General features: G+C 44.0%; 1 protein-coding gene across 4 annotated transcripts in view; it reads right to left on the minus strand.

Moving 5' to 3' along the window:
• OPA1 (OPA1 mitochondrial dynamin like GTPase) overlaps window positions 1-16,163 on the minus strand; it is a 91,776-nt gene that overhangs the window by 43,369 nt on the left and 32,244 nt on the right. For all 4 annotated transcript variants that reach the window (XM_075938294.2, XM_075938292.2, XM_075938293.2 and 1 more), the window contains 13 exons: window positions 14,358-14,462; window positions 12,661-12,747; window positions 11,777-11,890; window positions 8,292-8,372; window positions 7,494-7,568; window positions 6,714-6,785; window positions 6,516-6,615; window positions 5,689-5,819; window positions 5,056-5,128; window positions 4,891-4,963; window positions 4,303-4,418; window positions 1,543-1,607; window positions 589-665 (listed from right to left, as the gene is read on the minus strand). In XM_075938294.2, the coding sequence (XP_075794409.1) occupies window positions 589-665; window positions 1,543-1,607; window positions 4,303-4,418; window positions 4,891-4,963; window positions 5,056-5,128; window positions 5,689-5,819; window positions 6,516-6,615; window positions 6,714-6,785; window positions 7,494-7,568; window positions 8,292-8,372; window positions 11,777-11,890; window positions 12,661-12,747; window positions 14,358-14,462 (1,169 nt within the window). The remainder of the gene's footprint in view (window positions 1-588; window positions 666-1,542; window positions 1,608-4,302; window positions 4,419-4,890; window positions 4,964-5,055; window positions 5,129-5,688; window positions 5,820-6,515; window positions 6,616-6,713; window positions 6,786-7,493; window positions 7,569-8,291; window positions 8,373-11,776; window positions 11,891-12,660; window positions 12,748-14,357; window positions 14,463-16,163) is intronic.

Raw genomic sequence — 16,163 nt, forward strand, 5'->3', positions numbered from 1 at the left:
CGTACTGCACAGAAAACAGTCACAGCCGAGATCTGTTTTGAGGGAATTGTTTTCTTCAATGGACTGCAATTGCCCCAGATTCTAACCTGTGACCAAGCTGCAGTTTCCGAGGCAGAGGGTGCAAAAGTGGCTGAAGCTAGAATGTGGGAATGTTTGGGCTATGCTCTTTCCCCTAGCTCTCCTGTCTTACTGGATAAAAGACAGTTAGAAGTAGAACGGTGTCTGTTAGCCAGGGACTCCTCTGTGTAGAGGGAAACCTCAAAAGGAACCGTTAATTCTTAGCCTTGAAGTTGGCTTATCTTGTCTTTCAACCCCCAGACTCTGATTTTCAAAGAAATTACAGAAATTAATATTTTCAAGATTGTGTATGGAAAACATGTGCGCTACCTCAGCACACTTGGTGGTACATGAATCAAGAAAATTAGAAGGATTACAAAAATTCACACTTAGTGAGAACATGACCAACTGTTGATCCATTATCAAAATGTAAAAGCATCCTTGCTTTTGCATGTTCAGGTTCACGCCTGGGACTATCATTTTTGGAAGAGGAACATATAGCATAAACGTGGAATTGAATAGTTACTGTACCAGTGCTTTGGTGTGACCTGGCTCAAACTTATAACCTCATCAAGGATTTCATTCTTCGCTTTCTCAAACAGTTCATTCTGTGCAAAGACAAGGATGGAAATCAATGAAGACCCTGTGATGATGTCTTTACCTTGAATATGTCCAGACTTTAGTTTTCTATGAGGTGCAAATGAATACTTTTTCATGGCTTGCAAATCTAAACCACAACCTTCCAGTTGTGTTCTGGACAGCATTCACTCTTACACACGCTAGCCCAGTGCATAGTCCTTAGTCGTTTGTTCCGCCCAGCTGCTCAATTCCTAGGAGCAAGCTGGGGGATTAAAACAGAAAAGAACCTTTACAAAGGACCAGAGAGAAAGACAATTTCCTGTCTTCCTGCAAGGACAGAGAAAACAGGATGAGCTGACAGAACAATAATCTACATGATTACAAAGAAGCATCATTCCTTGTTAGAACATAAGAACAGCCAGACTGGGTCAGACCAATGGTCCCTCTAGCCCGGTGTCCTGTCTGCTGACAGTGGCCAGCGTCAGGTGCTCCAGGGGGAGTGAACAGAACAGGGAATCAGCAGGTGATCCCTCTCCTGTTTCCCATTCCCAGCTTCTGGCAAACAGAGGCTAGGGCGAGTAGATTGACTCAGTAGAGAATACAGGATTTCGGCAGCACTGCAGCTATTTGAAAACTGAGACTTACGTTTTGTTAAGCTCAAGTGACTAAATTTTTGAAGCAACTGATTTCATATTACCTAAGATCTGATTCTCATTTACACAGTTCTGGTGGCTGCAAGAGGCCTTAAAAGTGAAATGAAGATGAATTATGCCTTTAAGGTCCCCTTACAAAGCCAGAGTGCTGCAAAGGAGCCATAGTACGAACGAGGATGAGACCTATCATTTCTAACCCATAATATTAACACACAATTTCTAATGTATCAAGTAAATGTGCAATGGAATTTACCCGATCAAGCTCTCGCAACCGGGGGTAGTTGTTCTTCCACTCGGTCTCAAGATTAAAACGTGTTGCTATCGAAAGAAAAAGCAAAGAGATGCAATTAAGACATTTATACTCTGTTCAGAATGCTTAGCTGACATGTTTTATTTTGCTTAGTAACTTACTTTGATTTGTCTGCTGTTACATGCAATCACTTAAATCCTACCTTTTATACCTAATGAAGTCACTCTTGTTTATTAATAATTACTTACACTGAGTAGTGATTATAATCTGGGGGAAGGGAGGGAGGAGATAACAGCTGTGCACAGCTCTCTTTCATTGATAAAGGGGGCTAACAACTTACGAGCTCACTCTGAATAAGGATTTTGGTCCCACTGGGGCTGTGCACCTGATGGCTGTGCCAAGTCCCTTTGATTGAGCCTTCCCAGAGCTGAATGGCTCTTGGAAGAGCAGCCCACAGGAAGGGAAGAGAGCAGGAAATCTCCAGTTTCATCCCCCCTTCCGTTTTCTCAGCTGGGGCCCCACACTGGGCGAGTGATTCTCAGCCTGTGGCCCATCAGCGGTAGATGGGGGTGAAGTGGGTCAGGATCCTGCTCCCACGCCCCGTTCTCCTTGTGCTGCGGAATCTCAGCTGCTCCATCACCCACAGCCAGGAGAGCCCAGCACCCAGCCTTCTCATTCTGGGGCCGGGCCGGGCTTCCACTTCTGGGGCACCTACGGCAAGATGCTTCTTGGAGGATTGTCCACCCCAGGTCTTACCCTTCCCCCCTGTAAGACAGACACAGCGCCTCCCTCAGAAGGAGCGGCGGGTCTTCTTTCCCCTCCTCCTTTCCAGAGGGAGGCAGGGCCGGCTGCCAGCTCTCTTCCTAGAGAAGGTCGTGGGATTCCTGATCTCCACTCACACAGCTGCAGGCTCCTTAATCCCATGTTACATTCAGGCATGTCTCCCCCTCTCCCTCCCTCCCTGAATGTCCCCACAGCGGTCTCCAATCAGTGCAAAGGATTCTGGGGCACATCTGAGGAGGTGTCCCACATGCTGTGGGCTGTGACCCCAAATCTGTGCCATTGCTGGGGGAGTCACCAGAGGTGCTGCCTCAGCAGGACAGTGTAGTGGGGTGCCCCAGAGGACAGGCATGCAGGCTCAGTGGTATGATCAGCACATCAGGTTACAGTCTCAAGGGGATCTCTGTTATGGGCTCAGTCTCAATCAAGAACACTTTATGCACATCTCTGTTGTGTTACATTTATCAGCTTAGCAGCGGAGTGAATTCAGTTACTGTAAGAACACAAAGGCTGAAACTTTCTTTTCAGCTCTCCTTGTGCCTAAAAAGCTTGTGAGGGGTAGCGAAGTTAGTCTGTTACTGGAAAAAACAAAAAAACCATAAAAAAACCAAACTTCAAATTCGTTATTTTACTATTTTTCTTGTAAAATTTCTCTTTGTGGCTAAAGATATTATTTAGCAAACTGCAAAGGGTTCCCAAACTGGAGAGATGCCAGTTCCTTTACAGAGAAAGGAGCAGGAGATCCCCATTATATCTGTACAGGAGGAAAATGTGGACTTCTCAGCACAAAAAAGAAAAACGTCTAACAAATTGGACTCAAATAGGAAGGCCTCTCCGCAGCAGTGGGAAGACAGGCAGAACCCTTAGTGCCACTGCAAAGATGGTAGGGCCCGTGGGAGGAGGAGACCCAGCTGCAGCACATGTAGAAGGCTAGGAAAATGGTTTCCGTGGGAGGAGGAGGAGGATTCGGTTAGGGTTTTACAGTAACTGGGATGAAGCTTGGCGGAGCACGTTGCCACCAGAATGTCAAGAAGAGGAAAGATCATTTAAGGACACTGTGGATTGGTCAGAGCGATGACTCATGTTCAGCAACAAACAGTTAGGCCCCTCACTAGCACAGTATGAATTTGGTCAGCCCTGGACACCCCTACCTTCCACAAATTCATAGGGCAGCGGAGATGGAGTTGGCTTTCCTGCGGGTTTCCTGTGTGGATGCCAGGGCTTCTCATCCCTCCTGACTTAGTTACAGCCCAGCTCAGCGTCGGGCTGTGCCATAGGTCGCTCCTCTGGATCTAAGGAGCCCTCTTAGGGCTTGCCTACCCTGCAGCTGACAAAGAGACTCACAGCTTAGCCACGCAGTCTTGTGTTAGTGGGACTCAAGTTAGCATGCTGCAAAAGCAGCCTGGATGTTGTTACTTGGGCATGAGATACACAGCTCCGCCCAAGCGGCCAGGCCAAACTGCTATCTGCAGCCCGGCTAGCGTCAGTCTGTTGGCCTGAGTAGCTGGCTGGCTGCCGGCTGCAGTGCAGGCAGACCATTAGTGGCTGGGAGGGGCTGAGCTGCACCCGGTTAGCTGAGCTGGGAGAGACGCAAAGGGCCATTCAGTTTCTCCTTCTGCACCAAGGTTTTCCCTCTTATCCATCCACTAGCAGGGGAGGGCACATGCCCAATGGTTCTTTTCTCGGGGAGGTTGGTTTATTGCTGACTGTATCATGGTGAGATGTTAATTTGTTTATTTAATAAAGTCGAGGCCTTTGAGCCACAAACTACCCTTCACTTGAGATCCCTAAGGCAGCACGACACGGCAATTTCTCATGAATGATTCCATACAAGACAACGCGCAGATGCGCACTGGCCAGAGGACGCCAAACACTGGAATTACAGATCATTCATGCAACTGTGCACAGGACATTAGCAAAGCTCCATGACACACTATGGCTAACACTAGCCAATACTAGCAGACTTTGTCGTTGGGGTATTACCTTTAAAAGCATCCGCTTGCTGCTCCACCGACTCTCTCACCATGTTCCAAAAGCAATCAGACACAGCAAGACTCAGGTTCCGCGTTGTCACCTGGTGTGCCTTCAGCATACACGTCCTGTACAGACAGAGCAGCATTTTAAAAGTGCCTTTGCTCCAGCAATAAATCTTTGCTTTCTATACTGAAGAACAATTTAACACCAGAATATGCATCATCCGAACCTAAAACCTTGACTCTCCCCACAAAATATCTAATGTACATAACGGTATTCGGAGTTCTCCTTGAATAACAAGGGGAAAAAAAGTGTCCTGCAACCCCAGAAGGAAAGTCTGGACTTCACTGCCTAAGCAACATGAATCCTACTTCTTTCCTGAGCTCAAGTGTAAGTTTGCTAAATCAGGGTGGGCCACACAGCTGCACGTCTGAAAGGACAGCTCTGCTTGCCACCAAAAGCTCTGAGGATTAGTAGACCCTGTAACATATACATAGAGCTTTCATGCTAAAGGTCTGCAGCAGAGTTAAGCTACAGGAATGTATGCTAGCTTACTGATGAGAGTCACTTTAGTATCAAGTATAAATAGCAACCTACTTCAACAATTTTGAATTTTGAAAAAATTCCTCTTCATAGTCTTTAATAGATTCAATACTTTCACTGCTGTTTCCTGGAGAAGGGAGAGAGAGCCATAACAATTCCATTTAGACTTTGATTCTGTATCAACAAATAAAAAAGAACCAGGAACAGAACTCTGATTACCTTTTCCTGTAACGACTGCAAAGTAACCCAAAGCCTTCATTGGGAAGAGTTTACCTTCAATGATTTGTTGTATCTACGGAAATAAAGTACAAAAGTATGCTGATCTTGTATCCATTCTCTTTTTAAATCCATATATTAAAATGTCTCCAATATATTCCACAGATAGACTATATAGGAGACTATATAGGAGATTATACAGAGGTTTTATTGCACTTTGAAAATGATAATTAAAGAAAGACTCGAATACAGGACAAACTCAATACCAAAATCCACAATAAATAGCTCGAGGGTGGAAAGCCACTTCAAAATCAATGTTCACTGGACTGAAAGTTCTCACAACAATTAAACTTAAATAAACTTATGAATAATAAATGTTTTCTTGACTGTCTTGGATATTACTTAAAAGAAAAATACATTTTAATAGCAAGCTATTTAGCGTTTTACTTCCATATATTACAAATAAGGGAAATATATACCTATTTTACAAATGGAGAAAATAAGAGAGTTGAAAGGTCTTTTGAAAACCTTCCCCAAAAGTTAGGTGTGATTTTATGTTTGTATTTGCACCACAATCTTCTGCACTAGTGCCCTTTTATATGCTTTGACATAGAAACAGAGGGCTTATATAGTTACCCTGTTTGGGCTGGCCACGTTTTTCTCAGCAAGGTCCACTTTAGTCAAAACAAAGATGGTCCTTTTCCCATGAGGATCCATTTGACTGACTAAATCAGTGACGATACTACGTTCAGCATCCACCGACCCATCTGAAAAGATTTTTAAAATGCCATTTCAAGAACTACTGTACAATCTTCAGTGCTCAATCTCTGACTACTCAGCTGGCACTACAGTTATTTTGTAGCAAATTGTTTAAGTTAAAAATAGTAATGTCAGAATGCTCCTCATTATTTTGCTTTTAGTACAAGTAGCACAAATTTGCATCAGAAAATTATTTTCACCTGGTGACTAATAATGCAAGTAAGTTTCCACCAAAACTAAAATACACCAAGACTTGAAAGTATTCACCAAAATTATTTGGAAAAAGTACATGATACAATTCTTTGTACAAAAATCTCTCTACTGTTGTTAAGCGCAGGAGAACACTGTTTTGGGGAAACCTTAAGTATAAACAGTTCTATTGCGGTCTTGGTTATATTTTAAAAGTAATAAAAATAAATATAATATTTTTTGTGTTAGAGGCAAAAGGGTCAAACAATGGCATGAGTTTAAGAAAAAAAATGTAGATATCACAGTGTACACTGTGGAGCCCACAGTGCAAATTCCCACAATATTTCAAATGACCTGCCTCGAGAGCATTTCCTAAAACTGCACTGAGAAATTAAGAGCTTTTTGACTTCTGTTCAGGGTTACTGTTCTAGAAATCTAGATGAATGATCTAAAGAACACACTGCAAGGTTTTAATTAGCACAATTTGCCATTTATTGTCTAGAATCCTAATTTACCTTGAATACAAAGGATGATGGCATTAGGGTTCTGCATGTAGGCCTTGCTGATGCTAAAGATAGTATCCTTCGTGTCCGGAGCCATACCAGATGTCACAGTCTTAAAAAAACCAACAGAACGTATTTTTTAAAAGAAAGATGGAATGAAAGATTGCATCCTTTGGGGAAGACTGCATTAATTGACTGCTCTCTACTTACACTAATGACACCGGGTAAATCTACCAACACCATCCTCTGCAGACCAGGACCTTTCACATTTAAGGAGATAGTCTATAAAAAAAAAGTTGGAATAAACTTTTCACTGAGGGGGATATGATAGAGGTCTATAAAATCATGAGTGGTGTGGAGAGGGCTGATAAAGAAAAGTTATTTATTAGTTCCCATAATAGAAGAACTAGAGGACACCAAATGAAATTAATGGGTAGCAGGTTTAAAACTAATAAAAGGAAGTTCTTCTTCACACAGCGTGTTGTCAACCTGTGGAACTCCTTGCCAGAGGAGGCGGTGAAGGCTAGGACTATAATAGAGTTTAAAGAGAAGCTAGATAATTTCATGGAGGTTAGGTCCATAAAAGGCTATTAGCCAGGGGATAAAATGGTGTCCTTGGCCTCTGTTTGTCAGAGGCTGGAGAGGGATGGCAGGAGACAAATCGCTTGATCATTGTCTTCGGTCAACCCTCTCTGGGGTACCTGGTGCTGGCCACTGTCGGTAGACAGGATACTGGGCTAGATGGACCTTTGGTCTGACCCAGTACGGCCGTTCTTATGTTCTTATGTTCACTAGGGGGTATGACTTTTTTTTTTTTTTTTTTTTTAAATAAGAGGCCAGCTGACCAAGATACTCAACAGCAGAACCATTTTCATGGTATAAATATGTTTCTCTATACAGTACAAGATCTTGAAATAGCTACAAACTGATCAGGCAGAGCCTCATAGTCGATGGGACAAGACTTCGCATGAAATGAATGGTGAACCTCACCTCAGCACTGACGGTACAGCCTTCTTTCACACTCTTCCTCATTCGGATCTCTATCTCATGTCTCAAGGCTGCAAGCTGGGGTCACACACAGAGATCACATTATATTCATCACAAGCAAATACTACTTAATACTCAAGAACAGACACCAACTGTGGCAAGCAGGATGACTTAGCGGCTGTACAAAGCCCCTCCCCCAAAGGTCAGCGTTACAGTCACTGACTCAGCCTCAAAACAAAGCAGAATATCAATTTGATAGTTTGGTAAATGGAAACACGGTGAGGGTTACTGACTTGTCCCAGGACTCTCAAAACTCAGTCACCTACCAGGGAGCAGGAGTGGTTGCACTCAGTTTTCTGCTATATTATGCTCACTTCATTGCCATTCAAATCTAGGCAGCAATGACACAAACTGAGGCCAAGTCTTTGCTTATCCAGAAGTTCAAATTAAGATACGCAACTCCAGCTACGTTAACTGCATGGCTGGAGTCAACATACCTTCATCTGATCTTTTGCGCCAGCTTCACAGCAGGAGGTCGATGGGAGCAAATGCCTCCCTTACTCCTTATGAATCCAAAAGGACCAACATTGATGGGGGCACACCTCCGAGTTTGATTTAGCAGGTCTTTACTAGCCACCGTAGCATCAATATTCTCCCTACTATAGACCTAGCCATCATGTAATAGTTAACAAAGTGCCCCACTTGGTTCAACAGTCTTCTCCTTGTTTTACTCAGTGGGCAATAGCCAGCACAGACATCTATTTTTCCACACAAAGAGGTGATCAAGATTCTTGTACTTACATCCTCTTCCTTGGACAGATCAAACTCCCGAGAGCTGTCTTTGAACACAGCCACGTGATGGGGACCCTCGCTAAGCGTCACCTAATGGTTGGAACGAAGAGATGGGTAACTAAGAACATTTGAATAGCCAAGATTTACAAGACAGAAAAAACCCAAAAGCAAGAAACAAAATTGGGGTTTTTAACATTTACCATCTTTAGTTAAAGGAGTTTACTACCGAAGAAAGGCATTTGATTGACAGCTCTCTAAATGGAAGCCCTGTAAAGATTCTCGGAACTGATAAAGTGTGGCTGAGCGATGATTTTCACATGCATTCGTAGCAATCATGAATCTGAATAAAGCCCATGACAAGCCCACCCCGTAGCAGCAGTTCCTGTGTTACGGGGCTAGGCCTAGCATCAGCAACAGAAATGGGGGAACCAAAGGGCCAGGCATTCCCCCTCTGTTTAAACATGGCTGGGAGGGAGGATGACGTGGTCCATCCCGAGAGTCTGGCCCCCACCCACGCTGCTTTGTTCCATGTGCCAGCTGAGACGCACTACGTATCACGCCACGTGACAATGGCCAGGCCCGCACCTGCCAAAACCAAGGTGGCAGCAACTCTTGGCATCAGGGACCAGCTGGGTCCAGGAAAATGGACAAACCCATCGCCCAAGGGCTTTGGGCTAACCAGCAGGGAGCGTGAGGACAGGAGCGTGGGAGGGTTTCAGGATCTGTCGAAAAAGGCTTTCTCTCTCGGCAGATCCCCCTATAGACTGCCGCTTTTTGCCGACAAAGTGCTGAATCGGCAAAACGCTGTGGCCATTTTTATGCAAATTAGGCACAGGATATTTAAATCCCTGCCTCATTTGCAATGTCGACCTGCCTAATCTGCATAAACAGAGGGCTGCAGTCTATACACACCCAGAGGGAAGGGAATCAGAAGCTTCAGGAGGGTTGGACCTGTGGGGGAAGGGACAGTAGGTGCTGGGGGGTGGGGACCTGGCTGCCAGAGTCATTCTGGAGCCCCCAGATGGACGGGGAAGAGCAGATAAACTAAACCAGAGTGGGGCTGTGACTGTGTATGTCAGGTCACAACACCTGCACCAGGGAAATGGGCCCACTGCTGCAGAGTAAGTGAAGGGGGGTTCTCTCTCCAACCTCCCTGCCAGCTCCCGGCCCTCCCCTTTCAGCACCCACTCATAATTCAGTTACCCCTGCCCGGAGTCTGCTCTTGTCTTCTGTAACCAAACATACTGCCACTAACAAAATCTGCTGTTTAAATTATTGGGGGGGGGGGGGAGAAACGGGGAGGGGGAGAGGAGGCGGAAGGAAGGAAAGCATTAGTGTAATAGTTCTTGGTGACAGCACGGATTCAATCATCATTTCTGGTAAATCTGACGGTTTCAAAGGAGGAAATGTATAGCTTTCCCTTGTTAAGGACGGCAGGTGGAAATACATTATTTGGTGACCTTTCAAGACTTTCAGTTTTCTCCCTGCACTTCTACCATGCAATTTACTATAAACTTCTGTGCCAGATTTGTAGGCGTAAGAACGGACAATGGCTGCACATACCTTCAGTTCTGTGTGTCAGACATGACTGCACTGGCTACCTCTAGAAATAAGAGCTACTCCGTGCTCATTCAACCGGTGGGCGTCTCTAGTGAGTGCTGATTAGTGGTAATGCCTGTCCGCTGGTCCCCAGGCCAGTTCTTAAGTCAGATGGCAGCGGCATTTCATCCCAAACCAAACACTTACACATTTTTTCAATTTTTTTGCCATCTACACAATCGGTTTCTAGTAACTTTTTATCTTAAGCAAGTTTTGTTAGAAGCTTGTATGATCCATGAATAAAAAATGGCCTTGCTAACCTACAAAGTGCAGGCATACAACTGATTTGCCCCTTCACTGCTGTCAGAGGGGCTCTCTGCTCAATAACGATACAACTAATAACCCTCCCCCACACACTTCAGCTGATATTAGCACTTTTCATCAGTATGTAGCAGGGCACTTCACAATCTTTCCAAAGCATTTCTCATCAAATCACCCCAGGAGTTAGAGAAATAGTATTCATTAAAATAGAGGATGAGGCAGAACTACTATGGAGAGACAGAAGCAGCCCACATTTATATATTATTTTGCATTTAAAAATTACAGCCCCAATTCTTCAAATACCTCTAGGCATAATGTTTACTTAGCATGAGTAACCCCAACTGAAACCAGTGGGGCCGCTCACATTTGGAACTGCTACACCCTGATACAAAGTAGTGGTAGGAGACCGGCAACAGCCCATTTATACTGAACGCTTTAAAAACACACCGAGATATGCAGACAGAGATAATTTGGCTTGGTTTCAGTCAGCTTATAGTACTTGGACATTTTACAGTATTTTGAACTTGAAGACTTGCCCAGCATTGTGCGGGTCATTTGGGGTAGGGGGCTGGTGGTATGGGGGGGTGGGGTGCAGGAGTCAGAGCAGGGTCACGGGGATATGAGGGGGTCTCTCTGCAGGAGGCTGGAGACATGGGGGTGAAGGAGTCAGGGCAGAGGGTTGGGGGGGGGGGGGGCTCAGGGGAAGGGTTGGAGCAGTTGCCGACTTCTCCCGGGATCTGGCACAAGGCGCAATGGGGGCCACATGGCAGCTGCTCCCCGGGGCAGGCTGAGGTGGCAGGCACTATGCTGCTGGGTTACTTGCTGCCCTCCCTCCACCCTCATGGTCATGCATGAGTATAACTGTCCCTGCTATTACACCCTCCTTTTCCCTATGACATGAAACAATCAATCACTTTCCCCACACATCCTATTTTCCCAGCACAACCCAAGCCTGGCCTTGCTTTAAGTCATAAGACCTACCTGCCTAACAAATGTGGTGGTCCCAGCTCTTACCATTTAGGAAGAAAACAATGAGTAGTCCTGTAGCACCTTAGAGATTTTTGTTAGTCTCTAAGGGTCTGCAGGAGTGGCTTGAGGCCGGCTGCGGCCGTGACATCATCATCGGGCGCCCGGGCCAGCGGCACCCTAGGCAACTGCCTAGTTTGCCTAGGCTCATGGGCCACCCCTGAGGGTGTCTAGACTACAGGGTTGTCGACAAAACTATACCTGAGTCTACACTACTGCCGAGTTCTGTCGACATAACGTCGACAGAACTTGGCAGTTTTGTCAACGGCGGTAAACCTCATTCTACGAGGAATAACGCCTTTTGTCAACAAAGTTCTGTCACCAGAAGGTGTTATTGCATCTACACTGTCCTTTGCATCTACACTCTCATGTCGACCAAGCAGCTTGCATTGTCGACAGAACTGGGTGTAGTCTAGATGCTCTTTTCCTCTGTGTACAAAAGCCTGTAGTCTAGATGTACCCTAAGGTACTACAGAACTACTTGTTTTTTTCAAGTTACAGACTAACCCGGCTCCTCCTCTGAGACATTCAGGAGGAGTTCTTGAACACATGGACTGACAGATGGACAGACAGACATAGCAAGACACGGTTAGGATACAGTTTCTTACCTTAACAGGGGAGCGTGTCATCATTTCCCCCGAGCCTCGCGGGAATATCCGGGCTTGAGCAATCATCTCTAGCACACTGGTTTTTCCTGCACTCTGATCTCCAACCACGACAACCTTCAATGAAGGTATCAGTAGTCACTGGCTTCTCATACTTAAGTTAGTTTCTTCAGTAGAACAGTTTAGTTACATAATACACTGTAGCAACCATCTGAAAACCCATAGTAGAGCTGGATACATTTGTTAAGTTTTGACAACAGAAGTAGTGCCACAAGCAATGCATTCCTTAATAGATTCACATCCATTTATTCATTTATTTTTCCAGTTAAGGAAAAGCAACAGCATCTGGATCCGGATCAGGCCTTGTCTATGGTTCAAAGCCAAATTAGGCTTTGATTCAATGATGATGAAGCCACATGGTGTATTCTCACAAGATTTTGGTCACATCTGAACTGAAAAATAAGCCTTTTTCGATCTGGATCTGAATTTGTATCCAACTGCAAATTGGATGCAGACATTCAAATCCAAAATGATAGCATCCCTGGGCATTCAAAGAAATGGTTCATATTCAAGGCTGCTGGTTTAACCAATCATTTAATAGTGAAATGGACCAAACATCCAGAAGTACACAAGAGAGAAAAGTCCTGCATTATCAGGCTTATGGACTCTCTCTACTTTTCATTATTCTAGGATATATGACGGTCTTTAGATTAAATGCGTAAATTACATTTCTAGAATGTAATATTAAAATTGCCTGTAACTCTTCATTTGGGGTCTGCAAACCAATGCATATAACTTATTCATGCACTTTATACTACAGTACTTGTTCCACAAAGTACAATTTTCTGCACAAAGTTAGGAAGCCCTTTCAGACTTCACTGACTTACCCGAGGTAGATGATCTTGGGTATTATAGCTGGCATCATAGTCAGACAGAGTGTCTAGAACCTCAGAGTACATATCAATCAAAGATTTCTAAAAATAATTGAAATACAAGGGAAAAAAACTCAACTGGTTTCAAGAGTTAAGACCAAGTGCTAAGAGTTTTCATCTTTAGGACCTACAAGAGAAAATTATTGCATGCTTATCCCTTAACAAGGTTTGAGCCTTAAACTTTCATCACTACAGCCCACATCTCTTCTGTTTTAGCTAAAGTATTAACGACAATAACTGGCAGCATTAGTAGTCTGTCACCCTCCACAAGAGCATTTCTAGCTTGCTATAACGATGGGTACATATATACGTGATGCCCCATTTTATAAACCACATAGCCGAGTCCTTAGGCATGGCAGATTCTGAAAGTGGCTGAGGGATTCTCACTGTAAGAGATCTAGGTTCAGTTTTCAGTTCAGATAGAGGGTTTGCTCAATAAGAAGAGTTGAGAAGGAAACAGAACTAATAACCTGTCAGTACAATGAACTCATTAGATCCTGGTTCCCAAGAAGAAGATTAATTTTGTCTGTGCCTCATCTGGAAGGGCTCTACACAAGGAACAGTGGAGAGCGCTGATGGATGCACGGTGCCGATAGAACACTCAGAATTTTTTACAGCTAGTGAAGAATGAGCTGTCCTAGGCAAAACATTTGGAAAATGGTGGGTCTTTTTCAACACGTCTTTACTCATTAAAATCTGCATGAATTTATATGGGGGTATCAGAAGACACTTCCTCGTCCTCAGAACTGCCCCTCTGCCAAATTTCAAAGTCCCTTTTCAAACCATGAAAGGCCTAGAGATAGCATATAAACATCTAGAATAATATTTTTATAATTAAATAAAAATGGAGATTTTAGTTATATTATGATGCACAAACCACAAATCCAACTTTTTTACTTCTGCAATCTTCAAGATAGACGTAGTAACTTCAGCAGTGTTCTTGGTATGAAGTTACTGACACATGTAAGTACATCCAGTGAAAGCAGTTAGAAATGCGGTTCATCCAATTGCATAGCCAGTATCCTTAAATGCAAAGTGCCACTCATCAACAGCTAAAAATGCTAAGATGAATTTTTAAGGCTAAAAAAAACCCCAACCGCTACGTAAGAATTAATGAAGTTAAGCAGTTTAGAGTAGCACTGTAGAGCGAATGGCTGTGACGTAGTGGGGGGTACCTTGCTGGTTGCTATGCTGGGCAGTGGATTGTGAGTGACCCCCACTGGCTGCAGCACGGCCCAGCAGGGCAGGGGATGAGTCATTATGCAAAGGGGGCTTTGAACCTGTCTGACGAGCTCTTCCCCAGGGAGTGGAACAGTGTGAAGAAGGGGGAGTGGAACCCTGACTGGGGGGCAGGGCTGGAAATGAGGAAGTTAGTTTCTGTCTGGGGGCATGGAGGAGACAGCCTAAGGAAAGGGGCTGGAATTTAGGGGTTCAGCCTCCCCCATCTCAAGGGGGGCTGAGGCATCCTAGGCCTGCCCTGGAACCAGATTACATCTGAGCTGTATTCTGGAGAAGCAATAAACACCCTCTGTTCTACTGGCTGGTGGAGTCTGTCCGTGCCACTACGGCGGTGCAGGAGACGGGAAAACCCCAATGCACCGTCACACTGGCCTAATTCTGTTTTGACACTTGTGAGAGACTGTTAACAGTACCTTTAGCTTCCTTTGATGAATGCCCTTGTCATCCTTCTGCAACACCAGCTTTCTTAGTTCTTTGTTTTCCTTCTCTAAGCGCTCAAGAATTCGTTGATATTTCAGCTACAAAACAGTCATACAGAGTAACCAAGTAAAACAGAGTGCACAGATCAGTAAACTTTTCCCTAAGAATTTTACTACATGAGGAAAAAAAAATCATTCTCCAAACAAGTCCTTCCGAATCTCAGAAAATATTTAAACTACTGAAAGCTTGTTAAAATCCTATATAATCAAGTGAAAACTATTCAAAAATGACAGACTGAAGAACCAATTTGGCTATACCATCATCATGAATGAAATGAAAAGTTTTAAACCATCAGAAAAACAATCAAACCACACTGAAAGCCATGGATACAAGAGACCCCTCATTAAAGTGTCCTTTCATTTGATAGTCCATTCTTAATGAAACTAGATAGAGATACAACATAGCAAACTATGGTCCATGAAAGATTTCTTGGTGAAGCAAGACAGGGCAGGAATGCAGCTCTCTGATAGGTCTTCTACAAATTGGCTGTGTCTACATTGGCCCCTATTCCGTAATAGGGATGCAAATGTAGCACTTTGGAATAGGAAAATATTGAAAGTAGGAATAAGAGATCCTCCGGAAAAGAGCTTATTTTCCGGAGGATCGCGTCCAGACTGGCGCTTTTCTCCGGCTTATCTACAAGCCGGAAAAAAGCGGCAGCCATGATAATGCAAATGCCGCGGGGGATATTTAAATCCCCCGCGGATTTGCCTATTCCAAAGTGCTACATTTGCATCCCTATTACGGAATAGAGGCCAATGTAGACACAGCCATCGTGTACACCCACCATTCCCATAGACATCACTTATATACCAGTGAGAGCTGTGGATGCTTGCTATCACCAAGACAAAGACCCTTATTATTTAGTGTCTACATGTGAATGTAGATGCCTGCTTTAGATCTATAATTGACCATTGTGACTCTACTGCCTGTCACAGCCTCCAGAACAACTGTTCCAATTCAATCCTGGCTGACATGAAAGAGACTATTTTACATTATGTCAGCTCAAGGAAAAAAGAAAGCTGTTTTAGAAGTTGTGCAACATCAGCTAGTTTTAGAAAAAAAATTAAAAAAGTGCTGGGTCATCTGCACAGGTTGGAAAATTGAAGCGCTCTGCCTGTAGTAGTCAGCATGGCTCAAAGTTTTAAGATACTTCCCCCAAACAGTTCTATGGGGTTCAGTGTCCTAAGCCCATGGATAAATGGGTCAAAATACCCAAAGGAAAACATTCCAGAACTCTACCATTAGCACCTTTTCACACTGCAAGCATAGCACCACATATTTTAATTGTGTCTATGCCAACAATGCCACTCTGCTCGTAGAAAACGAAACACACCGGTTCTTGTGAATTCCCATCTGGCCATAAACAGAATAGACTATCGCTTTCTGTGGTTTGTATTTTACAAATCATTCTTCTCCTATTCTACATTCAGGCTTTGTCTACACTGCAAGTTTTTGCGGCAGAAAATATGCTAATGAGACTAATTAGCATAAGTCACGATGTCATTAGAATATTTTCTGCTGTTTCTTTTTGCGCAAAGGTTTTTGTGCAAAAGGCAGTGTAGCCGCTTCCGTTTTGTGCAAAACCCCCAGAGAGGATCTTGAGCAAAACGGGGGTTTTGCGCAAAACGGAAGCAGCTACACTGCTTTTTGTGCAAAAACCCCTTGCGCAAAAAGAAATGGCAGAAAATATGCTAATGACATCACGATTTATGCAAATTAGTCTCATTAGCATATTT

This window comes from Pelodiscus sinensis, chromosome 10 (genome assembly GCF_052426305.1).
Source record: "Pelodiscus sinensis isolate ZL-2025 chromosome 10, ASM5242630v1, whole genome shotgun sequence".
Classification (NCBI taxonomy): Eukaryota; Metazoa; Chordata; order Testudines; family Trionychidae; genus Pelodiscus; species Pelodiscus sinensis.